Source organism: Cyclopterus lumpus, chromosome 17 (assembly GCF_009769545.1).
Source record: "Cyclopterus lumpus isolate fCycLum1 chromosome 17, fCycLum1.pri, whole genome shotgun sequence".
NCBI lineage: Eukaryota > Metazoa > Chordata > Actinopteri > Perciformes > Cyclopteridae > Cyclopterus > Cyclopterus lumpus.
In genome coordinates, this window is record NC_046982.1 from 20,124,714 (window position 1) to 20,151,570 (window position 26,857).

General features: G+C 41.3%; 3 protein-coding genes across 4 annotated transcripts; 1 reads left to right on the forward strand and 2 right to left on the reverse strand.

The window, feature by feature from the left end:
* Positions 1-353: 353 nt before the first annotated feature.
* Positions 354-7,063, reverse strand: cdk5 (cyclin-dependent kinase 5). Its single transcript, XM_034555923.1, has 12 exons — positions 6,953-7,063; positions 6,545-6,633; positions 6,365-6,432; positions 6,177-6,237; positions 6,034-6,090; positions 5,800-5,895; positions 5,609-5,683; positions 3,780-3,876; positions 3,174-3,243; positions 2,939-2,999; positions 2,757-2,837; positions 354-2,317 (listed from the first exon to the last, which is right to left on the reverse strand). The coding sequence occupies exons 1-12, from the start codon at positions 6,987-6,989 to the stop codon at positions 2,231-2,233; spliced, it is 879 nt and encodes a 292-aa protein (XP_034411814.1). The 5' UTR covers positions 6,990-7,063; the 3' UTR covers positions 354-2,230.
* Positions 7,064-7,739: 676 nt separating this feature from the next.
* Positions 7,740-14,036, reverse strand: abcb8 (ATP-binding cassette, sub-family B (MDR/TAP), member 8). The gene is made up of 16 exons (XM_034554721.1): positions 13,010-14,036; positions 12,005-12,326; positions 11,745-11,900; positions 11,355-11,449; positions 11,107-11,212; positions 10,849-11,010; positions 10,286-10,371; positions 10,082-10,179; positions 9,885-9,990; positions 9,745-9,778; positions 9,496-9,632; positions 9,303-9,397; positions 9,070-9,203; positions 8,824-8,971; positions 8,471-8,721; positions 7,740-8,259 (listed from the first exon to the last, which is right to left on the reverse strand). Exons 1-16 carry the CDS (start codon positions 13,111-13,113, stop codon positions 8,176-8,178), a joined length of 2,118 nt encoding a protein of 705 aa, XP_034410612.1. The 5' UTR covers positions 13,114-14,036; the 3' UTR covers positions 7,740-8,175.
* A 43-nt stretch (positions 14,037-14,079) lies between these two features.
* Positions 14,080-25,394, forward strand: atg9b (autophagy related 9B). Of its 2 annotated transcripts, XM_034554720.1 has the most exons (14): positions 14,080-14,188; positions 14,328-14,371; positions 14,693-14,757; positions 15,308-15,478; positions 17,337-17,478; positions 17,625-18,373; positions 18,858-19,011; positions 19,240-19,419; positions 19,552-19,797; positions 19,925-20,163; positions 20,277-20,370; positions 20,567-20,651; positions 21,226-21,389; positions 25,292-25,394. In XM_034554720.1, the coding sequence occupies exons 1-13, from the start codon at positions 14,080-14,082 to the stop codon at positions 21,369-21,371; spliced, it is 2,424 nt and encodes an 807-aa protein (XP_034410611.1). In that variant the 3' UTR covers positions 21,372-21,389; positions 25,292-25,394. The 2 variants fall into 2 exon arrangements, with proteins under 2 accessions (XP_034410611.1, XP_034410610.1); XM_034554719.1 differs by lacking the exon at positions 25,292-25,394 and having other exon boundaries at positions 21,226-24,564.
* Positions 25,395-26,857: the final 1,463 nt, after the last annotated feature.

Here is a 26,857-nt window from a genome sequence, read left to right on the forward strand (position 1 = left end):
CTAATGTTGTACTTATATAATATATTTAAGTTGCGATTAAATAGTAATGAAGTACCATTTGAAGTGTATTTAGTATACATTTTTGTGCTAAATTGGAACAACTTAAGGTATACTTAGTACAATTTAAGTGCATGACTGTGCCAATATGCATGCCAATAGTATATATTTTTTATTTATTTTAAGTACATTTGAAATGTATTGAGTATTTTATGTACCTTTTGTCTGTTTACGACCAGAGGAACTTGCAATCTCATAAAGCAAAGTGCAAAATCCATTCTTCATTCAAAAATTAAGCAGTGTGTCTGACATGTCCTGTGATCAGGAGGGGGCGATAAGGAAATACTGAGAGCAAATGCCTTGTTTTTTTTTATCATCATAACTTAATCCACCCTCACACACACACACACACACACGCACACACACACACACTTTAAATCCTGAAGAGAGCCTGCTTGAGATCCGTCACATTAAATCACTCAAAAAGGAGAGTTCCTGTACCAAATGAAGCTACTTTTAAAACAAATGGGGCACATTCCATCATTAATAAATACATGCATCCATTATCTCGGTTACATCATCGGCAAAATGAAAAATAAATCCTTTCCCCTGTTACCGCGGCGACTTCAAAACACAGCTCATTAATGCAGGCTTTTTATGGGATGAGTAGCGCTCTAAACAATCTGGAGTAAAATAACACTGCAAGCTCTTAACAATGTTAATATAATAAGTAACCATGGAAACAGCTAATGGTGCAACACAATCATATGAAAATACAGATTATCAGTGGATTACCTGGATTCTCTCATCTCTAGTTTAACAATTACAAAAGCATTTCAATGAAGCTAAAAGACTGTAATTATGATACAGATGATGTTAAAAAACAAAAGTAATGTGTCCCTAATGGCCCACTAGTCATTAACATATGTATACGCATGTATATTGGCCCGTGTATTGAAAACCGGCTATAATCCAGCTGTCAGTGTTCACCACATTTAATATTCATATACTAAACATATTCAAATAAAAGTTACAAAGTGCACAAAAGACAAATACAAAAAAAAAGAAAATCATAAATTAGCTTACAATCTTGTAAAAATGAAATGGGACAAAGAGTTGTCATTAGAAGTCCAAGAAAAAAAATTATAATTTAATGTAATTTACGGGTCTCTAATAAACTATTAATCTCCTGGAAATAAGTATGTAATTTGGTACTAATTACTGGGATAACATTGTTCTATTGGTCCACTTCCAATTACTAATTGTAATGGGTTTTTTAGTCATATACATTTTGTATATATGGAGAATAGTTTGCAATAGTAGGTGAATAATTTATCAATATTTACTTAAGTTTAATTGGAGTAATTCTGTCAAGGAAAAGAAATCCAGGAAAATTCACAGGAAATGATTTGGAAATCAAGACTTGTATAATAATGCGATACAAAAAAAAACATCAAACCTACAATCAAGAAAATTAAAATATTGATTTAAGCCTTTAACATTTTCAAATTAATATCCTTACTCAATTCATTTAATTTAGCTTTGAAATTGCGACAGCGTAGCATTGGCTGCCCCAGGAGTCTGTGGTCTCCAGATGCACCAGAGCCAGAACCAGAACCAGACCCAGAACCAGAACCAGACCAGTACCAGAACCAGACGAATACCAGAACCAGAACCAGACCAGAACCAGACCAGAACCAGACGAGTACCAGAACCAGAACCAGACCAGAACCAGAGTATACTGCAGCTAATAAGGAACAAACAAACTGTGGAACAGTAATGCCAAAGATATGTTTTAGATGATTGGGAAACCGTGTAACCATGATACAGTCTGCCTATACATATCTCAATTCTTTAATAACTATATTTAAATTATCTTCATTAAAAAAAAAATAATAATAATGGTTTATGCTTTGCGTTTATGGCCAATATATCTATCTATCATTATTTAATTTTCTGTACTATTAATGGGAGCAGTTAATGTATTTAATGCAACACATAGTGCTAATTAACTTGGAGGCCAAATTAAAAACAGGGTTGCAACTTAAGAAGAGACAAAAACCTTGCAGAGCCAACGGGACTTTGTTCCACACCGAGGCACAACAGAATAAAATGCAGGGGAGTGTCTGAAGAACCGGTGAGGGATTTGCCTTGTGGAGACCGGTCCTATGGACCCGACCGGTCCTATGGACCCGACCCAGCGGAGGAGGGTCGAGGTTCAGCGAGTGGCCATTTAGGGTAGGCCGAAATCAGCAAAGTACGGGTGCTGCAAGGCCTCTTCTGCAGAGATCCTCTGGACCGGGTTACATTTTAACAGGTTCTGGGTGAGATCAAAGGAAACATTTGAATAAGTCAACCGCAGGGTCAAATTGCTTGCAAGCAAATGTGTATATTACCAAAAAATTGGTTGGTAATTTTAAAAAGGTACTGTAACTATTTGCATATTTAAAAAAAAAATATATATATATATATATATATATATATATTTTTTTTTTAATAATAATAATAATAATTATATATATAAATAATAAAATTAATATATATATATATATATATATATATATTTTTTTTAATAATAATAATAATAATTATATATATAAATAATAAAATTAATATATATATATACATTTTTAAAAAATAATATATATAGTGCAAATAGTACCTTTTTAAAAATATATATATATAAATTAATAATTTAAATCAACCACAGATGTTTTAAAAAAATATTTTAATAAAAGTAGACAAGAAAGTGGAAGTACCTGGAGTAGATCCCGTCCTGTGCTACTTAGTTTGGGAACCACATTCACCAGCGAGGTGGTGGCGGGATACATGGGATATGGCTGCAGGCAGAAAGAGAAGCAGTAAATAATAGTTCAGTAACACTTGGGAGTACACTCCATCCACTGCGACTCTCACAAAATACATCGGATTAATAAGTTACCTTGTAATCGGGGAGTTTCGTCATCGTCTGCCACTGTTCCTCCGTTGGCGTGCCCAACAATGTACCGAGTGGTTAAAGAAAAGCTTTTGGAGGCGCGTGTGCAACCAGTTTAGACTTACGGTTTGTAAATTATTCATCACATAGTCGATCAATAGTTCTGCCTGAACAGACACCCAAACTGTTTAAGCAGAGGGGACGCAAGTCGTCGTTACCGACAAGAAATAAAAAAGGATATCTGAAGATTCTTTTCAACTGGTCGTCCACATCGTTCCCGGGGAATAACGGCCTTCCAGCATTAGCCAGCTCTGAATAGAACATGGAATCAAAATCATCATTTGTATATGGTTTGGTTTAGTAACAACCTACACATGACTAGCTTTTAATTTACAAAATAAAAATACTAAAACTTTAAATGATCCCTTCCAAAATAAATATAAATAATATATATATAAATAAATATAAATTATATATATAATTTATATTTATTTATATATATATTATTTATATATATATAAATAATGATAATTAATTATATATATATATATATATATATATATATATATATAATTAATTACATTTAGCTCCAAATGTACACCATCTTTTAATTTTGTCTATGCCTAGCATTACACCTACAGTATTAGATTCTCTAGTAAGCTCAAACAGCTGTAAATAACTGGACGACTTATTGAGGCATTCATACAGATGACTTGCACAATGCAACGTTTAACCACACTGTTGGTACCAACAGTATCCTACTCACAATAGCTCACAGAACAACGTTTGGGGGAGGCAACAATAGAGTGACGTATAGCCTCATTAATGTCAACAATTACAAACAAACCTGCAAATATGCATCCGGCAGACCACATGTCAATAGAGGTAGAATAAAGCTTAGCACCAAACAGCACATCGGGAGGCCGGTACCACAAAGTCACCACCTACGTCCCATCACAGAGAGGAGAATTAGAGCCAAATCACAGCTATTATCACAGCCAGGCAGTCAGTGTGATGACCCTTCTCTGACGCGGCTACTTGAACTAATACTAAATGCTGTGCTTGTATCACTCGTCTAGTTTCCATTATCCCATACAGACAATTTTTAATAAACTTCTGCTTTGTCAGGTGTTTAAGAACCATTCCCTAAGTTATACGAAAATGTGTTTGGTAAAAATGAATACAATTATAGAAAAAGGTTTTAATCCCCCAGAGAGATTGTGTAGGCCGACTGAGGTACCTGCGTTTCAGCTCGAAAAAGGTGAAAAGTTAAATTCAGTGCAGATGCTACAGAACCACGGCTAACTTTTTACAGGGCAAAATATTTTTTTCTTTTAAAAAGGAACATGTTTGCATCCTTTTAGCTGCTGAGCAATTTAAAAAAAAAAAAGTCACATATTGAGTCACGAGCATTTGCGGTCGTAATTTTTAAACTCACAATGTATATTAATTCTTTTTAATTCATCTCGGAAAATACTTTATAGAGTAGAATTTTAAAGTACATGTAAGGACCTCTATAGCTTTCCTTCAGATAAAACTGAATACAAAACAAAAGAAGTTATAACACTCTACTGAAGAATACCTCTGCTACCGCTTCAGTTCTTGGAAAGATTGTGTCATCTACGAAAAAACCTCTAACACTCTACTCAGAACTATTTGACTTGGCCGGGCAGTAACGCTGATAGATTAAACAAAATACCCTCATCTTAAGAACTTCAGTCACTGTATTTAATTCATAATGCATGTCCGTGCCGTGTGAAATAGCTGGAGGATCATTAATTTATTCTTGCTGAACCAGTGCTTAGAGTCTCAGGGTAATACAACCTCTGAAATGAAATGACCTTTTCAAAATGACCTTTACATCAAAATTCTCAGTGCTTCAAACTCTCTTCCCCTCCAGGTTTTCTGTTTATTACATTTTCAGATCAGTAGTAGTCACCCTGGGTCAAGTGTGCCCTCGTGGGATTGGCGCGCTGGGCCCTTAGGTCAGCCAGCCAAATCCACTAAGCCTATGTGAGGCTTGCCGATAGCATCAGCAACAACACAACATTAAAAGAAACACACCACTTAAACCCACATGCTGCAGTGAGATTGACTGTCTCCCATTATTAACCAATGGCTTAACTTCAGGACTTCGGAGGCCATAAGAGGGAACGTCCAGGCGAGGGCGCATCTCTGCCCTCGATAGATGTCCCATATTTTGATTACTTTTTTAATAGAGAGATACGCGTGAGGTCATGTTTTTCCAGCGCAAATACGAAGCCTGAAAGCTTTAGATTTATTGATTGGAAAATGTATCTTTCACTGTCGCACCTACAAATTAAGAACCAGGATTATAATTATCTGGAGACACAATTAAATACTTGTGTTTACATGTCTGTGTTTACATTTGGATTAGAAACTATAATATTTGGGGATCTTTAACCTTTGCTAAACAGACATGATGCAAAATCTTTGAAAACCTGGTTTAATTAAAATCGACATATTGTCATCACTCGATTTAAAAAATTGCACAAAAGGCAGGCAAAACGTTCAGAAATCAGTCTCTGGCTTAGCTTCTTCCTTAGATATTGAATATATTCCAAAAATCAATGCAATTTCACGCAAGGCTGCACACTTCAAGATGGAAGAAGTCAGTTATTGGCACCTTGGCCGTGTTAATGAAGTACAACCTACCTCTGCTGAGTAACACCTCACAGGAATGCCGAAGGCGCGAGCCAACCCAAAGTCGGCCAGCTTCAACTCCCCATTCTACACGGGGACACAAATATTCCCAGATGGGTATGAACACAGACTGACGCAAAAGTCCCCCCCAAAAAACAAAATCAAAATCCAAAATGCACCCCCCCCCCCCTCCAAACACTCACTCTGTTTATGAGCAGATTCTGCGGCTTCAGGTCTCTGTGAAGAACGTTTCGACTGTGACAGAAAGCGAGGCCTTTCAACAGCTGGTACATGAACGACTGCGTCGAGAGACAGAAAAAAGACTTGAGTTGAGGCACGAAAACGATCACGAAAGAAGTTCATTCCACGTTTCTCCCAAGATGTATACTGACACATAGTATGCATTTTAAAAACTACCCGAGCGGTTTCTCTCTCACCTTCACAGTTTCAGGATCTAGGTCTCCATTGCAGCTGTCAAAATACTTCTTCAGATCCTGCAGTTGATAAAAGACACACATTAGTCTTGGAAGGGACACGCCAACACATCCTCCTTAACATGTTTGGGATTGACCTTCCTCACCTGATCACAATATTCAAACACCAAGGTTAACTTCTTGTCACTGTGCAACACATCGTGTAGTCTGGAGGAGACAGAGAGCAGCTTTAAGTTGATGGTTTGTTGTTGACATCAGGGGGTTTACATGCAAACTGCTCCCCGTCACTCCCACAACAACAACAACAACAACAGGTTCAACGCAGCAGACTGACCTGACAATGTTTTTATGCTTCAGCTCCTTCAGAAGGCATATTTCTCTCAGAGCAGAGCTGGGCACCCCCTGGAGAAAACGACAACCGGGTTAGATTAGCACGAGCCCTGCTGACAACTCGCTAGCATACGATTAAATGAATATTTATTATTTTTGTTTTTGTCTTAAAACGAAGCGTCACCTCGTCGTCGTCGTCCAACCGGACCCTTTTCAAAGCCACAATTTCGTGTGTTTCTCTGTTTTTAGCCTTGAACACGGTCCCGTACGTCCCTGCGGAGCAGACAGCGTTAAATTAAAAAACCGGTAGTTAGATGACGATGATGATGATGATGATGATGGCATAGCAACGTCTAGCCACCTAGCTAGCTAACATAGCAACATATCGTAAAGTGCGGCGGACAAAAAGCTCTCGTCAATGCCGCATAACGTCACTATTGTAGAAGTAAAAACAGCGCACACGGCTTTGCGTGCGATTTACAACGGAATTAGTCGCCGGAAGCACAAAGCTATGCAAGCTAACGTCAGCTAGCATTGCAACTAGCTACAGGTTAGCAAACCAGCTAATATTAACTTAGCGTATTTAACTCACCCTCCCCGATTTTTTCAAGCTTTTCGTATTTCTGCATGTTTGGCCAGTGACGCCAGCCTCGGACAAGCTAGCAAACCAAATGACTGATTGAGCAGATCTAAGGGAGGGGGGGGGGGGTGGGTGAGTGTGGGGGGTTGGGGGGGTTAATAATGTTGTGATGGCTAACGTTAGCTTAAAGCTATCTGCATTTGCTGCTCCCGGTCGCTCCGCAGCCAAAGCTTGTGTTGTTGGTTCATCCTAGAGGCCAAACGGGGAACTGCATCCAGACCAAAAGGCTCCCAAAACAGCGACGTCTTTAGCCTCATTTAATGGCAGACTGACTGTAGAAAGGAGGGCAAGGTGACCCGACACAGGTTAACTAGTTCATACTTTGTCACTTCCAGGAACCACAAACTCAAAACGCGTCAAATTGATCCACATGCTGCAGGCAAAGATACTAGGTGGTACCTTAAATTGATCATTCGCAATCTAATCTCAAACTGCAAAACGGACTATAATATGCTATAATATGTTAGTGTACTTTGAATTATTAGTTACAGGCAGACTATTATCTTTTTTTAATGATGTAAACAGTATTATAAAAGTGACACAAATCTTAGCTTTTCACTTATAGTGATGGCTAATAATCAATACACACAATGTTCAGACACACAAGGGATGTGTAAAATATTGCCTCACATTACAAAGTCATACTACAAAATATTCTGGCCATCAAACCCTGTTGAAAAGGTGGCTGTAAATGCGGTCATAAGAGATTTCACTCATGATGACAAGAAATGACACTATCCACAAAGCATATACGGTTTATTATTCAGTGTTTAGTTTGTTCTGACCTGCTAGACATAGATGTTCTCTGTATTATGATCCATACAAAAGGAAAAAGAAAGTATACCCTCGTAGAAACAGAGTTTATTGATTTTTATAACACAATATAATTGATTCTTCTATACATGACAAGAGAACACCATGTTATGGAAATCCCCTTTAAGTGTATACACTGTACAGTAGTGTAGTTTGTAAATCATCACAGTATGATCCAGTTGGTCCACTTTTACATACATTTAAAAGTTTGTCGTACAACTAGACAAGAGAGCTGGTAGATTTAAATGACATGTTTCACCTAACTTATCTCTTCAAGAGAGCCTTTTACTATGAATGTCATTCAAAAATGAAATTCCATTACTCAGTGTAGATCTACAGTAAACAATTTTTTTTTCGTGTGTTCATTTCTTCCCCTCGGCTCTTTGCCTGCGAATCAGATCAGAGTAAATTCCTCCTTTGCTCAGCAGTTCCAAGTGAGTCCCGGCCTTAAATGACAAGAGCACGCCGTCAGGTTGAATTAAAGCGTATATTACACACTCAGTACATTGAGATGGAAGCAACCAATATAAAAACGTATAAATGACTGAACGTGGGAATCGGGTGAATTCTATTCGGTGCCTCTTTGAACTTACAAGGTCGTCCAATAAATTAGACGAGACTTTAAACGGGCGATAAGAGCAACCTCCATTTTCTCACCTCCACAATGCGGCCATTGCTCATGACACAGATGAGGTCCGCCCCTTGAATGGTGCTCAGCCGGTGGGCGATGATGAGCACGGTGCGCCCGCTTGTTGCCCGGTCCAGAGCCTCCTGCACCACTCGCTCTGATTCGGCATCCAGGGCGCTGGTGGCTTCATCCAGCACCAGGATGCGGGGGTTCTTGATCAAGGCGCGGGCGATGGCAATGCGCTGTTTCTGGCCGCCTGATAACGTCGCGCCTCGCTCACCTGCGTTTAGACATCTGGAGCTTAGTATTTCACGTGGCACACGGATGTTAATATTTGTAAATGCCCAAAAAAAACACCCACAAAAAAGGGGGGAGCACATACCAACCACAGTGTTGTAGCCATCTGGGAAACCAGTGATGAAGCCGTGAGCGTTGGCTTGCTTGGCCGCGTTAATGACCTCGGCATCTGTGGCCTCGGGTTTCCCAAAGCGGATGTTGTCCGTGATGGATGAGCCAAACAAAACCGGCTCCTGCGAACATACAGGGTGGAAGATTGGACTGCTCTGATCGTATGTAGTTCATTGTTTTTTTTAACGCGATCCAGAAATCATTTTTTAAACTCTTTTACCTGATTGATAAATCCAATGACTTGTCCCCTGAGCCAGGACAGATCGAGTGTTCGAATGTCAAGTCCGTCCAGCAAGACGGCGCCGCTGGTCGGGTCGTAGAAACGCTCCAGCAAGGATGCCACAGTGGACTTTCCTACAATGTATTGGATTATTCATTCATAGGCTCGCCGTTGCATTGTTTACATTTCACACGTTTGCAATCATGAACTAAGAAAAACAAATAAAAAAATACCTCCTCCAGATTCTCCAACAATGGCAACAGTTTTACAAGTTGGCAGCGTTAAGTTGAACTTCTTCAAGATCTGATGGCCGGGTCTTGTTGGATAGCTATGAATATTAAAAAAAAAGAAATTTGATTATATTATCCTCTGATATTTGTGTTCCGTTAAAGCCTTAAATTGTCTTTATTAAGATGACGTTCCAACCTGAATGAAATGTCCATGAAATCCACTCTTCCTGTCAGAGAACTGTACGGGATGCGTCCTCCGCCCGCCAGAGGAATAGTAGGCACCAGAGATAGGTATTCAAAGACCCGGGCCCCGGAGCTTAATCCTCTCACCATCTGTTTGCAAAAGTTAAGAGATCGAATGCTTGATTTCTCACTAAATAATATTTCACATTTGCTACATTTTCAGATAACGCATGCTTTATACGTGAATATGATTTTTACTCACCTGTCCAAAAAGGACAGAGATACTGGCCAATGACCTGAGCACAGAGAGAAAACGGGAGTTTTACCATCAGCGCCATTCAGACTGTTTAATCATAAATGGTGATAGTGAGCGATCATTGTGAGGCACGTTGCATATTTTACCTCTGAACAGTCTGGGAGGCGACCAGGAAAGACATGAGGTCTCCAGGGGACATTTCATTGTTAGAAATTAAAGTCCCTCCAGCAAAGATTGTTCCAAGGACAATGCCTGTATCAGCAACACACAGCCGTTACTATGGGGAGATATCCTGAGAGTACCAATCTGCTCCACATTGTGTTTGTAGTGATGATGCACTCACAGTTTAGGGCAATGTTTGACAGTCCCTGGAAAACTGCAATTCCAGAACCAAGATTTTCATTCATATCACACGATTTGTCAACTTCATATGCATATAACCTGGCAAAAAAAGAAGAAAGAAGAAACCCATAAACATATTATCTCTACACAGTACAGTATACTGTGTCTCTACGAGTATTACACATCAGAATATACTCTTGCTTACTGGAGCTCCCGCTCCTCCATGGCAAAAGCTTTCACGGTCCGCACATTGCCGAGCGCCTCGTCTGCCACTCCTGTTGCTTTTGACACCTTAAAGTAAACACAAACAAAGTTAAGACGAGACCCAGTCAGACAGCAAGTTCAACTTAACTGCAAAATAATATCTCGGATGTTAAAGGTAGTAAGTACAGACGCTGTGTAATACCCGACTTAAGATATATGAAAGTAGTACAAAGATTGTATGCCGGTTTTCTTCAGCATCCAGAGGGAAACTTCTTTTTATTGCTTACTTTGAGTCTCAATGTAAATGTAAACATCTCACAACACAAAGACATAGCTTTCCATTTGTATGTCAGCCCACAACGTGAAGAGAATCAGACTAGGCGTCAAGAAGAAGTCGTAAACAAACGTGGCGTCTTAGTATTTGTGAGATCAGATCTGTTAAGAGAGGAGGAGGCAGCCTCCTGATATCGCAGCCTCTTGTGACACGGCGATGACACTCAAGCCGCGAACGAGACATCGCGGTCCTGAAGCGAAGATTCGGAGCGAAATGACAATTGGCGTCACCTGTTCTTGAGCCAAGCGGGATAGTTTGCGGAGGAATGTGCCGATGAGCGCGCCGGCTCCCACGAGACAGGGGAGGACGACTACCGTCAAGCCTGTGAGTTTGGGGGAGATGACGTACAGAGAGACCAAACATCCAAATGTCTGCGTAATACTCCGCAGACCCTGCAAACATGCACGAGGACAAAACAAAAAGGAATTAGAGGGCTAAAACTACAGCACGTTACTATTAGCGTACAACACAAACATAGAACTTTATACCTGAGAGATGACCAATTTAAAGGATGACTTGAACTCCTGAATGTCAGCAGTCAGACGATTCACAAGGTGACCTGTTTTATTGGCATCGAAGAAAGCCACATCTTGCCTGGGACGGAAACAATAACACCGACAGCGTTAACGAAGCTTTTTAAGGCTCCAAAAAAGGGTGAGCTTGATAGTCGTCCACTAGCGTAAACACGATAGCGTCCTCCACGCATTCTTTCGCTCCAACGTCGAGGAGCACGCACCTCAGTAAGGACGCGAAGAGAGTCTTCCTCATGTCGGCCGCCACTCTCTCCCCCACCCTTGAAAGCAGGATGATGTAGCCACTCGTCAGCAGGCCCTGCACAAAAGGAGGCGAGTGATGAGGACCAGAGGGACAGAGCGTTTTTTTTCTCCAGAAAACAGGCGTGGCACTTTGACACGTTTTTTAATGCACATTATCTCCAGAATGAAAAGGGAGTGGAACAGAACTTGCTGGCGAAGTGTAATAAACATCATCGATCCAAGAAGACGTGACAAAATATGTTGTGATACAAGTCAACCTCAACAGTGATGGTGAAAATAGTTTCAATAGAAATAGTAGAATATTGTACTCGACTCTTATCGAAGCACCGGTATATTTCTTTTGTACTTACTTGGATGCCATACAGTCCGAGTAATTTCAGCGCCGGGCCTCTTATCTCGTGGACGTAACTCCCCGTCTGCTCTCTCAAGTAACGGGCCACGACATTCACCAGACTCCCAAGCATCAATGGGATTTGAATATTCAAGAGAGCCGCACCAAAAGCAAGCTGAAAAGGAGAAGAAGAAAAAAAACGAGTGACACTATGTTAAGCATACGTCTGTTATTCTAGAAACGCCGACATTACATTGCAGGGATGGGACTCCAACTTACCACGACGGCGCCGATGAGAGCAAAAAGCTGAGGTTTGACAAATTCCCACAGGATGTGCCACTTGAACCCGGGCTCGGGGTTTTTGGCCGTGACTCCCGGCGGGATGTTGTTATTCACATCTGCCTCGCAGTGAGCTACGTGGCAGTACAGTCGTGCAGAGACGGTGAGCACCGCCGGGCCCAGGATGAACTTCAGGGCCGCTCCCGGGGGTTTGGATGTTCGGGCGGCGGGCCGGCGGGCAGCTCTCCGAGTGAGGCTCCAAATGCGGCTGACGGCATTTCCGGGCTGCTGCGTGGAGCTGTATGCTGGAGATGTGTACCACCTGGATATGAAAGAGAACATTAATACAACTATAGGCAGTCAATAACCATGAAAAGTAATGTAAAGCTATTGTAACAAAGACAAGACGATTTTAAGGCTTCAAGAGTTTAGATTGGGTTTGCAACAAGCAGTGTTTGTCGTTATCAATCACATCCGATAATTATGTTCTCAATTAATCGTTTCTCCATCTTTGGACATTGGAATTGCAACTCGTGCAATATGAATTACAGTGGCCAATCACTCTTCTTGGAAACGACTTCTTATAGTAGAGTTAAATGGTAATAATATATATTTTTTAATACAGCACTTTTCAAATCAAATGGGTGAAGAAAGAGTATTAAAACAGAACATAACAATAACAGAATGATAGTAAACAAAGAAAAAAGTGATAAAACAAGGTAATGGTGTGTCAGTATTACACTCTGGACCTTTTTACAACAACAAAATAAATAACTAAAATATGAAAATGGAGGTTGAATCATGTTCTGTCTGTGATAACAAACTCAAATGCACACATGCAGCTATTATGTATATACAGTATATGTACAGTAGAGGACACCAGCTGTGCATGACAACACACTAGTCAGTGCACACTCTGCAGTGTTGATTAACTAACATGCCTTTTACAGTAATTACAGGTCAGCTGTCATTAGCTCCACGAGTCACTGGTCACATAATCCTTACCGTGAAAGTTTCCAGACGTCTGCCGTTTTATTGCACCGCGTGCGTAACGACAATGAGCGCACCGGGGCAGAGATGCTCGCTCGGCAGCAGAGGAACGGAAACATGTCTGAGGCTTATTGAAACGATAACTAGCTCGTTTGTGTTTCAATAGGACGTTGAGCTCCGACAGTAATCCACGGGCACCATGTAGGCTGCCATGTTGACGCTGACCCAGAGTGCATTTCTGCGGCTGCAGAAGGACTTTAAAAAAAAAAATTGTAAATAGTTGTTTGTGACAACAAAGTGGTGCTTTGCTTCACAACAGACGACAAAAGGGACGAATTCTAAGCGATTTGTGCAACACAGTCATGAGACGACTCGACGTAAAGCCGACTTGTTGTCAGGGAAAAAGGAAAAAACTACAATTCACACCCGGAAATGACGCCGGTGAAAAAACCCGGAAGTGACGCAAATGACGTTTTGTTGACATTTTATTCGTGAAAGACAAAAACAGTGGACTCACTCACTCACGCACACACACACACACACACAGTAGATGGGGGTATTTTTGGGAAATCAATTAACGGACCTCGCGACAAAAACCCCTCCAACCGACGCGTGGTCGTGACGTGAACGTAGCGGCGTGTGTCTACGCAAGCTCTGGTCAAGGTTGGACTCCCGAGGAAGGCGAAAACAGATCCAACACCACCACCATCAGACCCAAGTCGGGGACAAAAACAAACCGTTTCACCCTGGACTGGCTGAATCATTCAGGGGCTAACCGGCGAGCAGCGGTGACCTCAAACGACGGCGGCTAGCAACACCCGGCGGTTACCCTGCCAACAGATTCGCGTACTTAATTATCAACTGCCCACTTTTAGCGTTACTACGGTTACGAGAGCGGTGACCGTCAGCGAGTTAGCGAGCTAGCGTTAGCTGTTTAGCTAACGGTATCCTGATTTCAACAGCTCGAGCTGGGGGAGCTAGCTACAGATATGTAGCCGAGGTTACGAGACTACTTTCCTTTTAATTTGAGTGTTCACTACAAGTGTGCTCGTCGGCTGGGAGTGACCTCGAGAATGTGAAGCACAATGGCCAACTTTGAAGCTTACCAGGAGTATCAGAGAATTGAGGACTTCGAGGAGGACTCGCCACCAGGGGAGGAGGATTTACTGGTGCACGTGCCAGAAGGCCTAAAAGGTAAACATGTTATCATGGAAAAAAATAAAATCTTTTTAATAACTCGCACGCTGTGAGTTTGCCCCCCCCCCCCCCCCCCAATACGTGCGTTGATTTACACAAATGTGAATAACGCTCTCGTTTATTTTATTTTTTTCAGAATCATGGCACCATATCAAGAACCTGGATAACTTCTTCAAAAGGATATCCTTTTAAAGTGTATTATTGTGAAGTCGGAGGTCTGTCAACGTTGACTGTTATTGCATATGATACTGGCATCGTGCCATGCTGACACAGACCAATTAGGATCCTGGTCAGTACTCATATTTAGAATCTGTTGGATTTTTTTACTTGGTGACTGCCACGCGCTTTTACAGTGTTACTAAAGAGATAGCCGGGAAGAGACATTTCTTGGGATTTGATTTTCCTTGAGTTTGACTATTGATATGTTGTTGATATGTTATGTTGTCTTGTATACGGCTTTGTTTAATGCTATTTCAGATTTTCCTTAACCAGCTTGTCCACATCTATCATTTCCATCAAAAGAATGGCTTTGCGTGTATGATGCTATCGGAGTTCTTCGAACTTATGTAAGTAACAAAACACTTGAGTTCAGATACTGTGATGAGGTTGGGTGTGCAGTTCCAACAGGAAACCTGGGCCTTGTTTACATCACTGGTGGTAATAGACCATGTTGTTATTGAGGTAGTTAAGTGTGCCTCAGGCAGCTGTACTTGGAAGTTCTTGTGAAATAAGTTTCCCACACTAAACGCGACCATTTTGATTATTGCTTTGTTTACTGTACACTTATGATTAATATCACCCTTTTTGGAGCATTTCTGCTGGTATAACTTATTCGGTTATTTTTAATTGCATCACCAGGCCAATGTGTCTGTTTAAATTCTGTTTCCTGCTACCTGAGATACGTTTTTGTTACCAATAACATATCTCGGTTATTGGGTCTGGTGTTTGTCTGTCCCCATATCTCCTGGAGATTTGTGTGCTTAATTCTTAACTGCCACCCAGTATTTATTTTTATTTTTGATGTTACCATGGTCTGCTTTTTTGTTTTGTTGGACTGTCGTTAATTTACGATGCCTAATTTCTTTTTTTCCTTCTTTTTTCATCTTGTTCAAACAGTCAGTTGTTGTTTGTGGTCACATTCACAACGTTCCTTGTCAACTGCGTGGAGTATGACGTCCTGTTTGCCAATCGAGTGGTCAACCACACCGGGCCGGGCCAGAACCCCTTGGACAGGAACAAGGTCTCTCTTCCAGATGCCATCCTCCCTAGTCAGCAGTGCACTCAGAGGTAATCCATTTTAATACAGGTTCATTGAGAGCTCTAGGCTGTGAAAGTGTATTTTGTTTCACTTTGGGGGCAAAGTGAGTAGAAACGTCAAGGTGAATTAATTGAAAAGGCTAAACGGTCACTTAACAGGATGTGCCCATCCTCTCATTCCAGCCAGTTTGATTAGATGCTTTGTCCTCAAGCAGACGTGGGCTTGGATATTATTAGAGCCCCTTTAGAGACAAGCCTTCAGAGGGGTTTTCATTTGTCTGGCTTAATACAGTTGTAATCAGACTTTCAGACTTAATTTCTTATTGGATTGTGGCTTCAGACTGCAAGATACAGTCGCATTTGCATAGAGAGAATATGGAACAGTAGACTATTTAGCTGTGTCCCGTGGGGCTCTTGATTTAATGGTGGGCAATGTCTCTTTAAGCTCTATTATTAACTGTGAGCACTCTAAGCAATGGTCTTAGCAGAACCGGTCTTGTCTGAGTATCCATTGCTTGTTTTTATTCTTAAACTGTTGTCCCAAAAGAAGAAACTTTAACGCAATGCGACCCAAATGTTACGTTTTATATTATCCTTTTTGAAGACATCTGCCAAATTAAACATATTCATTTTTTTTGGGGTGGGGAGGGGGGGGGTGTTAATGCCAGTGGTAATAGCAGATTACAAGCTAACATTAGGTTTTGGATTTGTTTTGGGGAAGAAAAAAAAATGATATCCCCAAAAAAAAAGCAGAATGTTTAATAACTAAAGTTAACTTGAAGTACAAGTGACTTGTGTCTCTTTCTATGAAATGTATTTCTTTCTCAGTTTTGTTGTTGAGCTTCGACTTGCCTCATTCCTATAATGGTTACTTAGAGGAAAGTATGTGTGTACTGTGTTGAGACCGGCAACAGGAAAGTGTAATTGATAGCTTTGGTGAGGTATAACTGTCCAGCCGGGATACTGACAACTCGGCAGAGCCAGAAAGCTGACAACCCCACATGACACCAACACACAGACATTCTCCAATCTCATGTCAATTTTAGTTTTCTCTTCCAAAATGTAGCTTTGCTTGTGCTGGTGATCTCCAGCTTGTCTAATAGGCCTCTCTCATTAATTTGTTCCTTCATTCTGATTGTGGCTCAATAGTCGCTTGTGTGAAAGTCGGTGACGTTTTAAAAAAAAAAACCCGCTTGAAGTTCTAATCCGGGAACAGCTTGTTCCGCAGTTTGGAGCCGCTCGGCCGTCCTCGAACGCTCATAACTTATCTGATTTCCGTTTTAAAGCCAGACGCTTGTCACGAAAAACAATCTCATATTTAGTTTATTTTAGCTGAAAGTTCACCGATGTGAAATGACAAAGGCTTTAATATTAGCTAATGGCTCACCGAAGCCAGTGTGTTCTGTGTTTTGACATCTAATACTCGGAGGATTGCTTTATTTTAGGGAACTAATTAAGCAGGATGTCTCCCACGCAAGCTGTAAACAAGAATTGAGTGACAGTTTGATACATTATAACACGCACTGAGCAAGAAGTGCACATTTCCTCATCCGTTTATCATTAAATAAGTTACACACTGGCTAAAGGGTCCATTTACAATGTTATAAGAGGAGAGGGGGTGTAATACCGTAACTGTAGATGTTATTCTGAATCCCAGATTTCAAATTAGCCTCCCACTGAACCACTTTGTCAAGATATGTATTGCCTTGCTATCTTTCCATCCTCTTCCGATTATCGTATGATTATTGAGGCTCTTACTGTAAATGTCCTGACTAGGCTGAAAGTGACATGGTTACGAATATTTACGTAGTCACTCATGTCTGAATCCATAACTCAAACGGATAACTACAGACATATCTGAGAAAAGTGCCTTTTTGTTTGTATTCAGGATTCAAGAGAACAGTTGGATCATATTCCTTCTCATCATGGCAGCCATCTTCTGGATCTATCGACTTGTCAAAGTCTTTTGCAATGTTCTTAGCTACTGGGAGATCAGGCAGTTCTACATCAAAGCCCTGAAGATCAGAATGGTAAGTGCCACACCTGGAGACCTTTTTATTATTATTACATTATCGCAATCTTGTGACAAATGTCTTGCGATGAAAGCCGTGTTGTCATGCGTCGTCTCTGTAGTATTCGTCAGCTGACGCTTGTGCTCCTTGCCGCCTTCTCCCAGGACGAACTATGCAACTTCACGTGGCAGGAAGTCCAGGACCGGCTCATCAGCCTGCAACGAGAGCAGCAAATGTGCATACACAAGAAGGAGCTGACTGAACTCGATATCTATCACCGCATCCTGCGATTCAAGAACTACATGGTGGCCATGATAAACAAATCGCTGCTGCCGGTGCAGCTGCAGCTCCCCCTGCTGGGCAACGTGGTGTTCCTCACCCAAGGCCTCAAGTACAACTTTGAGCTCATCCTCTTCTGGGGCCCCGGCTCTCTGTTTCAGAATAAGTGGAACCTGCACCCCAAGTACAAGCGGAACGGAAACCGCCTCGAGCTGGCGCAGCAGCTCAGTAGAGTCATCCTGCTGATGGGTTTGGCCAACTTGCTGCTGTGTCCCTTCATCCTGGTGTGGCAGGTGCTCTACGCCTTCTTCAGCTACACCGAAGTGATCCGCCGAGAGCCCGGAAGCCTGGGCGCGCGCCGCTGGTCCCTGTTTGGCCGCCTGTACCTGCGGCACTTCAATGAGCTGGACCACGAGCTGCACGGACGTTTAGGCCGCGGCTACAAACCCACGTCCAAATACATGAACTCCTTCACGTCGCCGGTGCTGACGGTGCTCGCTCAGAACTTTGCCTTCTTCTCGGGCTCGATTTTGGCCGTGCTCATTGCACTGACGGTGTACGACGAGGATGTTCTGACGGTGCAGCACATTCTGACCGCCATCACGGTGCTGGGAGTGGTCATCACTATCGCCAGGTGGGTTTTAACTTTCTTTTTACATTTCAGCGTCGCTATCGGTCGCTTTTAAAAGGAAGCTGTCTGTGCTTTTTGTATTTATCTTGCTGTTTATATAATGTTAATAACAACTGTAGACTGACTTTCAATTCGTTCAATATTTCGATTCATTGTTTTGATCAAATCTGTCAATTTGGAGTAATTCATTCCTTTCACTTAAATTTTTTTATATATTTTTTTATCGTGTTTATTCAATTTGGAGCAATTAATTCCTTTCTGTTGTATTTTTTTGTTATTTTTTGTTTTTCAGAAGCTTTTTACAAGTTGTGGAAGGAAGTAAATTGTAAAGGAAAGGGACATTTTAACGGGCTCCTTTTGCTTCCCAATCCGTAACAGATTTTCAGTCCAAAAACCTATCTACACTGCACAAAACTATCCTTGTTTAATCCTCATTTGTAGTCGTGCCGTTGAGAAACATACATATTTTGTACCTGTCCCGCACCAGGTCCTTCATCCCAGATGAGCATATGGTGTGGTGTCCAGAACAGCTGCTGCAGTGCATGCTGGCACACATTCACTACATGCCGGACCACTGGAGGGGAAATGCCAACAAGAGCGAGACCCGTGACGAGGTGGCGCAGCTGTTCCAGTACAAGGCGGTGAGCAACGGAGGCCCCTCTGCGGCTCGGATCACATTTTTTCACGGTCCAAACTAAAAGTTATGGTCGATTTACGTTTTTTAATGTGGCACCCGATCGCCGAAGAGACGTCGCGTCAGACTGGATTTGTTATTGTTATTGTCGCATTTAAATATATTCACAGTCAACTGCGTGCCAATAATATACATTGGCTCACGTGTGATCTGTGTTTTTTTTTTTCAAAATCAGGTGTTCATTTTGGAGGAGTTGCTCAGCCCCATCGTCACGCCCTTCATTCTCATCTTCCACCTGAGGAATAAGTCTCTCGAAATCATTGACTTCTTCAGGAACTTCACTGTGGAAGTGGTGGGGGTCGGAGACATCTGCTCCTTTGCCCAGATGGACATCAGGCGCCACGGAAACCCGACGGTAAGATCCTACACAGGATTCAAAGCCAGTTCAGTAGAGTTTCTCAAACTGTAGATGTATGACTCCTGAGAGCAAAGTGAATATCCGATTCGATGTGAATTGATATATATACGTGTGTGAATATTCCTGCAGTGGCTATCAGAGGGCCAGACGGAGGCCTCCGTATACCAACAAGCTGAAAACGGCAAGACGGAGTTGTCGCTTATGCATTTCACCATTAAGAACCCGCGCTGGCAGCCGCCTCAGGAGAGCTCCGTGTTCATCAGCCACCTGAAGGAAAAGGTGCAGCACGATGCGCAGGGTGGCCCCTCCACCCAGCTGCTGCTCTCCGAGGCTCCTCTTTGCACCTCACTGCATTCCAACCAGTCTGGCACTGGGGTAAGAATATATTTATCTGCGTAAACTATCCACAAGCAATTAGCCTTCTTTTCTATTTGCAACATAATCGTATTTACTTCGTGGCTGTGTGTGTGCGTGTTGACCTTTTTTTGTTTTTTGTTTCCAGCCTGATAATCTGCTGGCCAGTGTCCTGGCACACCCCATCCTAACTGCATCTGGACTCCAAGGGCGAGACCATCGCTTCATCCCGCCGAGCACCGCAGCTTCCGCTGCCGCCAGTGTCCTGGCCTCGTTGTCCACCTCTCAGCTGCCGCACAGCAGCCGCGGCCGCTCCCAAAGCCTCCTGCACTCGTCTGTCCACCCGGAGAGCACCATGTACCGCAGCGACCGCACCGTCATCGACAGGTACTTCACACACGTTAGACTTCCCAGTCAGGAAAAGGGTGTTTGGTGAGATCGGTCAGTGAATGCAGATGCTCGCCACCGGCCTTGGTTCACGTGTTTTTCTTTTTTTCCAGTATGTCTACCAGCGACGCTCACATCCGGAGCAATACGCTGCACACAGAGTTTGCCTCAGCAGAGATGAGTCTCCATGCCATCTACATGCACGAGGTACTTTCCTAGAGTTGACGTGAATATATTTATCCTCCTTTTCTCTGTTACTATTCTTCAAAATGGAACTTTTGATCAGCGTTTCGGCTTGAATTCATGTCGGCTGTTTTTATTGTCAAAGAAAAAGATAGTTTTTCGAGGTGGTGTACCACTTGTGGCCGTTCTGCTGTACATTGACACCTGATTGTCTGTGCAGCTCCACCAGCAGACCTCCCACCCACAGAGAACTTCGGGTCAGTGGCAGAACTCGGTGCCAATGAGAGATCTGCACACAAATGCTGGTAAATGAAAACCCTGGAACTGTAGCTGAAAATCAAGTGACAAGTTAATGGCGGCGTGCGGCTCTTTTTATTCAGTTTAGAACTTAATTGGTAAAACTTAATTACACAGGACTTTAGAATAAACTACAACCGCTTCTAGAAGCAAATATGTTTGCTTTAATGTTTGTCAAACTCACGTGATCTTAAATGGAAATGTGGTACATAAATCAACTCTCATTAATAACATAACTGCACATATTAGTCATTTCAAGTTCATTATTCCAACTCTAGTCAAATTAATGGAGACCAATGACTGAAAGAAAAATGCATCGTAAGAGGTAAGGTCTATTCAGGGATTTGTAGCACTAGTAATTTGGCTAAAACATACCAAATCCTTAAATTGTATTATTTATCTTTAATGAGGCATGGAGCAGTCTGTACATTTGCTGGAGAACTGGCCTTTTAAAAGACTTTGAAAGTCCTGCGTTTGCAATTAATCATAATATCACATGCGATTTAGATTGAAATGTATTAATAAACGATACAACTCGACTACGGCTAAGGAATAATCTGACCTTGTATCAACACTCATCAGGTTTCCAGGCAAACAGTGGCCTTGGGTCCAGCATCTCCATGCCCACCCCTGTCCACCTTGGTGGCTGGCAAGAGGAGGAGGAGGAGGAGGAGGAGGAGATTGATAATGGATCTACTCCAAAACAGTCTACGGGGAGTAGTTGTTGAAGTGCCTTATGTCGTAAGGTATACGCTCTCTCTTGAACTCGGCAGTATGACACATGTCTACGATTTATGCTTTGTGGTTCTGCTTCCCGTGTGTTGGTCGAACCTCACGAGGGATACGTCGCCATGACAATTTCTCCTCTCTCTTACTTTTTTTTTTTTTTTAAATAATAGAGTTTACATTTTTTCTTCTTCTTCTATGAACATTGTGGCCTTAGATGATCTTCATGGAGAATTTAGCATGGACCTTTTTTAAAAAAAAAAAAACATTATTCAGCGTTTTGTTTTGGAGGGGGGCCTCGTCGCATAACCACTGTCTCTGCACCTCCGCGCCTCATCCTGTCACACCAGGCAGACTATGGCATCAGGGAAACCATACGTCTTCCGTCCGATCCATGTCCACTTGGCATAAACGTGTACAGACAAACTCTGTGTGTGTGTGTGTGTGTGTGTGTGTGTGTGAAGAAAAAAGGAGGGCGAGAGGCTCATCTCGAGTCGGTGTGCGCACGCTTCACGTATTTGTGCATCGAAAAGAAAGGTGTGTGTGTGTGTGTGTGATCTGCTACAGAGAAGGTGACATGTATCGTAGCTGCCTGAACAGTTTTGATCACCTGGAAAAAGAATTATTCAATATTTCAAGTTTTTTTTTTTAAACCCCTGGTGATTTTGTAAATACACTTTTTTTTTGTGCATCTTTTAGTTATCCTTTTTTTACTACCAGAGCTTATCCTTGAAAAGTATACCGAGTATTTGATTTGATAAAGAGCGGATTGTACGTGGAGCCAAACTACTATAATGTCATTAATCCAGATATACACATGCGTCAATGCTGCTGTCTGTGTTTAGTGGTCCTGAATACAGATTTTTACTCAGTATTAATGTTTTCCGGAGCTGATGTCATCAGGAAAACGGGACTAAAATCATGGGCCCCAAATTACACCTGGCGTCAAAAATCCCAATGCAGATATAAGATGTCTTTTTAAGTCTATTGAACACAAAGTCAGCTTTATGCCTTAACGCCCATTTAATAACATATACGTTTTAAATCCTATTTTCCGTATTACTACCTCAGTGGTGGTGAAGAAACACTATTACTCCAATCAATACCTCTGCAGTGTAAATCCTCTTGTGTAAATATATATATATATATATATATATATATATATATATATATATACACACACACACACACACAACATGGGGTTCTATGCAGTGTGCAGATGCATCTTTTTAACTGCATTTTGATTTTAATGGCATGTGTAAATGGGATCTGTTCCATCTCCTCTTGTTATTTCCTGCCCAGCAGATGTTTTTAAGTCGAGAACAAAACAGGGTGGTGTTGCTTTTTGGAAAATCTTTGTTTACATTAATCTTTTTTTTTTTTTAAACGCTCACATGAAAAAAAGAAGGATCTTCATCATGATTGCTGATTTCAGAGTGTGCGCTGTTGTTTCTGCAGCTTTTTAGGTTTTAAGCTATTTAAAGCAGCAGTTCCTCTCAGTGTTGGCTTTATGCTTTTCAAAGTAAGAGCATGAGGAGGGGGGAAAACAAGCCTTTCCACAGCCTGCATCATGTGTTAGCTTTATTTATTACCTGTTGCCCCCCCCCCCCAGATATTTAAGTGATTTATGTGTATTATTTATTTGGATTTAAAACACATTTTGATTGTTTTGTTAAATGATTTAATTTCAGACTCACACAGACACGCCCCACAAAAAGAAAAAGTTTAAATAAATGAGATATTAAGATGTAATGGATGCAAAGATAACATGGGTAGCTGCAGCATGATGAAAACTAAAAAAAAAAGAAGTGATTTACACATAAAATAAAGTGGGACTAAATCATCTCGTCGATTTTGGTGTGCAAAAAAAAATGTTTTGCATTCTTCATAGATAACATTAATATTAATATATATATATATATATATATATATATGTCGACCTTCACAACTGCAAGACTTCACAGGATACACACGTCTTTGCCCTCTCAATGTTTAGAAACTGTCTGTGGAAGGAATGCTAATTATGCTAACATGAACGCCGAATTTTGCACTGACGACATTGTGTGTGTGTGTGTGTGTGTGTGTGTGTGTGTGTGTGTGTATGTGTACAATACTTGCATCAGATACATTTGAGTGCAGATCTCAAAAAGGGACTCTTGAGTCAACCTCCACCTGGAATGACCTCGTTGTTTGTATATAAAGCATCTGCACATATTTTATGGCCCACTTCAGACCCACCTGGAAATACTGTGGCCGATCACATAAGGTCCGTCTTACCTCTGGTCAGCAAAGGTTCGCCCTATAGAGTGTGTGTGTGTGTGTGTGTGTGCATGAGTGTTGTGGCGGTGAGTTTATGTCGTAGAGACACTGGAGCTCAGCCTTGTGTGCACAGAGTTGATTTCTTTCGACCGTCTCCACATTCACACCTTTCGCTGTCATGTTTTTGGTCATTTTTTAATGATTTTTTTTTAATCGGTGCCTTTTTTTTTTTTAGTATTAAGGATTAGCGGTTGTTCTTTTTCCAGAAGCCATTTCATGTAAACCATTGGATTTACTTTCACATACTATGTACAGGTTTTTTTTTTAAAAATGTTTGCACGTAGTTGTGTATAGCATCATGTATGTAATGGAAGTCGTGGATGCGTGGCTTGTAAGATGAGTCGTCCGTTCACTGATCCAGAGTCAGTCCGACAGCACACTTCTTCTTGTCGCGGTGGTTTCGATTTGCACTGTCCTCAAGCATCCTAGAGAAGCAGGAGTGTGCCTTTTGTAATGAGCTGGCAGCATCGCAGCCAACCTTCTCATCCTACTATGGTTTCTTATCCACTCGGCACCAGTCTGACAATCACGGTGGCTGGTAACAAGGTGCTAAGTTTTCATCCCGAAGTGTCGAATAACTTTTAAAAGATATGTGTTTTGGTTTGTTTGTTTTGGTTTTGTTTCCACACACACACGCGTCTCGACGTCTGTTGTTGTTTTGTTTTTTTTCTTCTGTAAACTAAAGAAACACTAGCTGAACAATTTAAACATGCCAAAATAACTTGTTTTTCAGCACAGCTTTATAATACATGTGGTGTTTGTTTTTTTGTGAGTGAGTGAGTAGAGAGGCAAATACATTTAAGTGTTTTTAATCATTACACGTGTGGTCGATTTATGCCGATGTTTATGTGAAATAAAAATATATTTAAATTTTCATTTCATTCGTTTTTTTTTGTGTTTTTTTTTGTATTTGCGTTGCTAGTTTGCGGTGTCTGCATTTTTTTTGTGAGATTACAATGCGAACGCGCTTTCTTTTTCCAAGATATGTATCTGACATTATAATTTGCACTCATGCCTTTTTTTATCCTACGTTTGAAACTATCCGACTTTGGCGACTCCTAGTGGTCGTATCTGAGAAGGCATTTAGGAAAACAAAACAATCAGCCACTGATGAAAATAGTTAACCAAAATAATGACGTACCTAATGTAAGACATCTAAAAGACTATAGCGGAGCAAACACTCTTGGTTTTTTCATGGTTTTTCTTGTCAATACTGTAAATGCTATCCACAGTGTAAATAAACACCACATGCGTCTATTTTGAGACACACACTATTTAGTCTCATCTCTTTTCTTTCCCCACCTCCCCTCAATATCCATCCGGTTGTTATCATCGTTCATTCTCGGGACGTAGACGCCATCTGCTGTTTATTTATCCGTCCTCGGTGTTCCTGACGTCTGTCTTCTGTGTAAATGTTCTTTTAAAGGTAACACGCGTGCAGTTTTTTTCCAGCTGCGAACACGATACAACCGTGACCTTATTCCCAAATGCCTAAGAGGTCAGGTGTTAAGGAGAGTATACATTGCAAGTGTTCTCCTCCCCAAGACATTTTTTTTTTAAATTAATTTTCTTTTTTAAACGTGTTGCTTCACAACACGACCAGGTGCCACGTGCCCGTCTGCTGCCCTCTGCTGTCTTGTGCTCAGGTGTTAGTCCCTAAAAATGACGTTTGGATCCTTGCCAAAAGGTTGTGGAAATACCGTCCAATGATATCACTCGCTGCTATCAACCCGATTGGTGCTTCGGGAAAGGCAGGAAGCCCAAATATGGAGGAGAGAAAGAAAAAAAAACAATTGGAGGTACGTTAAAAATATATTTTGTTTTTTGTTTGGGGTTGACTGTGGGACAGAGAGGGTTCTCTGTGAATTAGTTTGAATACTTTTCAGGAGCATGGAAGCCAAAAGCCAGTAGCCGGTACAAGATGAAGCGGAGGCAAGTAGCAACAGTGGATTACTGTCTGCTAGAGTTTCGGGAAGTTTAAATCCGGGTGCCCGGCGACCTGCTGCTGTCAGTCATTGGCACTGGGGGGAAAGCCCACCAAGGAAATAACACGGAGGCCAAAGAATAGGGAAGAGACGGGTAAGACTTGTTACCCATTGTTTTATAGAATAGCATTACATATTATGTCTCTTAATATGTCATAAAAGTAGGACACAATAGAAATGAATGCCCTGCTATTTAAGGATTGATATGTCACGCCCAAAGTGTTTTTTAATCATCGCGAAGATGCATTTAACGCATATTTGAGGGATTTTTTTTGCACACTATGAAGTCATAACTTTAATTATGGGCCTGACCAGCCCGGGTAAAGCAGCTGTCAACACGGTGGCGGTGGAATACACCACATGCACTGCATATATGTACATATGGGTGGTAAAGTAAGGGGAAGGTTATGCAGAAAATGGGTGGTTAGCAGAAATACAGATGAGTCAGCAGGCTATGATCATAGTCTTGCACTTGCGTGCATTGTTATTGTTTAGAAAATGTGATTAAATTGTCATATAGTCTACGTCCACTGTATGTTGGTTCTAGTGAAACAAGAGAAAGGGACAAAAGACTTAAATGAAGACGTCGATGGAAAAATAAAATAAGAAGGCTAATGTGTGTAATTACATTAGTGAAGTGCTGCTAATGAATGTGGTGGAACGAGTACTTTTACATAATACAAGAAGTAATGGCACTCTGTAAAAAAATACTCATATAAATACACATAAATAAAGTAAAGATGGGGGCTCTGCTGCATATCTTAATCTATAATAACACGTCATTATTCATATGTTAATTATAACATAAATATGCAAAGTGACAAGTAATTAACGCTGTCAAATAAATACGGAGTAGAATGAATGAAGTAACATGAATAATAAATAATAAAGTAAATATATCCTTCTTGGTGACATGTTGTAAAATTATTATTTCGCGTGCATAATCCTAATTTGCTAATTAAATAACTCCAGCTGTCACATAGTGTAGTAAATATATAAAGTAGCATTTAAAGTGTACTTAAAGTAGCGCGTGAGTAACTGCGCCGCTTACTTTCCACTGCGCAGGTGTGACGCATGTCGGTAACTCAAGCGGCCGATTCTTCAGCGTCAATACTTGGACCCGGAGTGTGCGGCCCAGCAGAGGACACCGACCTCACCAGCTCTCCTTATCTCCTTATCTCCTT

Excerpts from the sequence above, each read along its gene's own strand:
- cdk5 (XM_034555923.1), bottom strand. The coding sequence starts at position 6,989 with ATGCAGAAATACGAAAAGCTTGAAAAAATCGGGGAGG. Across the intron at positions 3,877-5,608 it reads TGAGGTGTTACTCAGCAGAG|GTGGTGACTTTGTGGTACCG; the intron begins GTAGGTTGTACT and ends GATGGGACGTAG. Across the intron at positions 2,838-2,938 it reads CGAAACTCCCCGATTACAAG|CCATATCCCATGTATCCCGC; the intron begins GTAACTTATTAA and ends TTCTGCCTGCAG.
- atg9b (XM_034554720.1), top strand. The coding sequence starts at position 14,080 with ATGGCCAACTTTGAAGCTTACCAGGAGTATCAGAGAATTGAGGACTTC. Across the intron at positions 17,479-17,624 it reads AAGCCCTGAAGATCAGAATG|GACGAACTATGCAACTTCAC; the intron begins GTAAGTGCCACA and ends GCCTTCTCCCAG. Across the intron at positions 19,798-19,924 it reads CCAACCAGTCTGGCACTGGG|CCTGATAATCTGCTGGCCAG; the intron begins GTAAGAATATAT and ends TTTTGTTTCCAG.
- abcb8 (XM_034554721.1), bottom strand. The coding sequence starts at position 13,113 with ATGTTTCCGTTCCTCTGCTGCCGAGCGAGCATCTCTGCCCCGGTGCGC. Across the intron at positions 9,779-9,884 it reads GCCTCCCAGACTGTTCAGAG|GTCATTGGCCAGTATCTCTG; the intron begins GTAAAATATGCA and ends CTCTGTGCTCAG. Across the intron at positions 9,398-9,495 it reads TTCATGGACATTTCATTCAG|CTATCCAACAAGACCCGGCC; the intron begins GTTGGAACGTCA and ends TAATATTCATAG.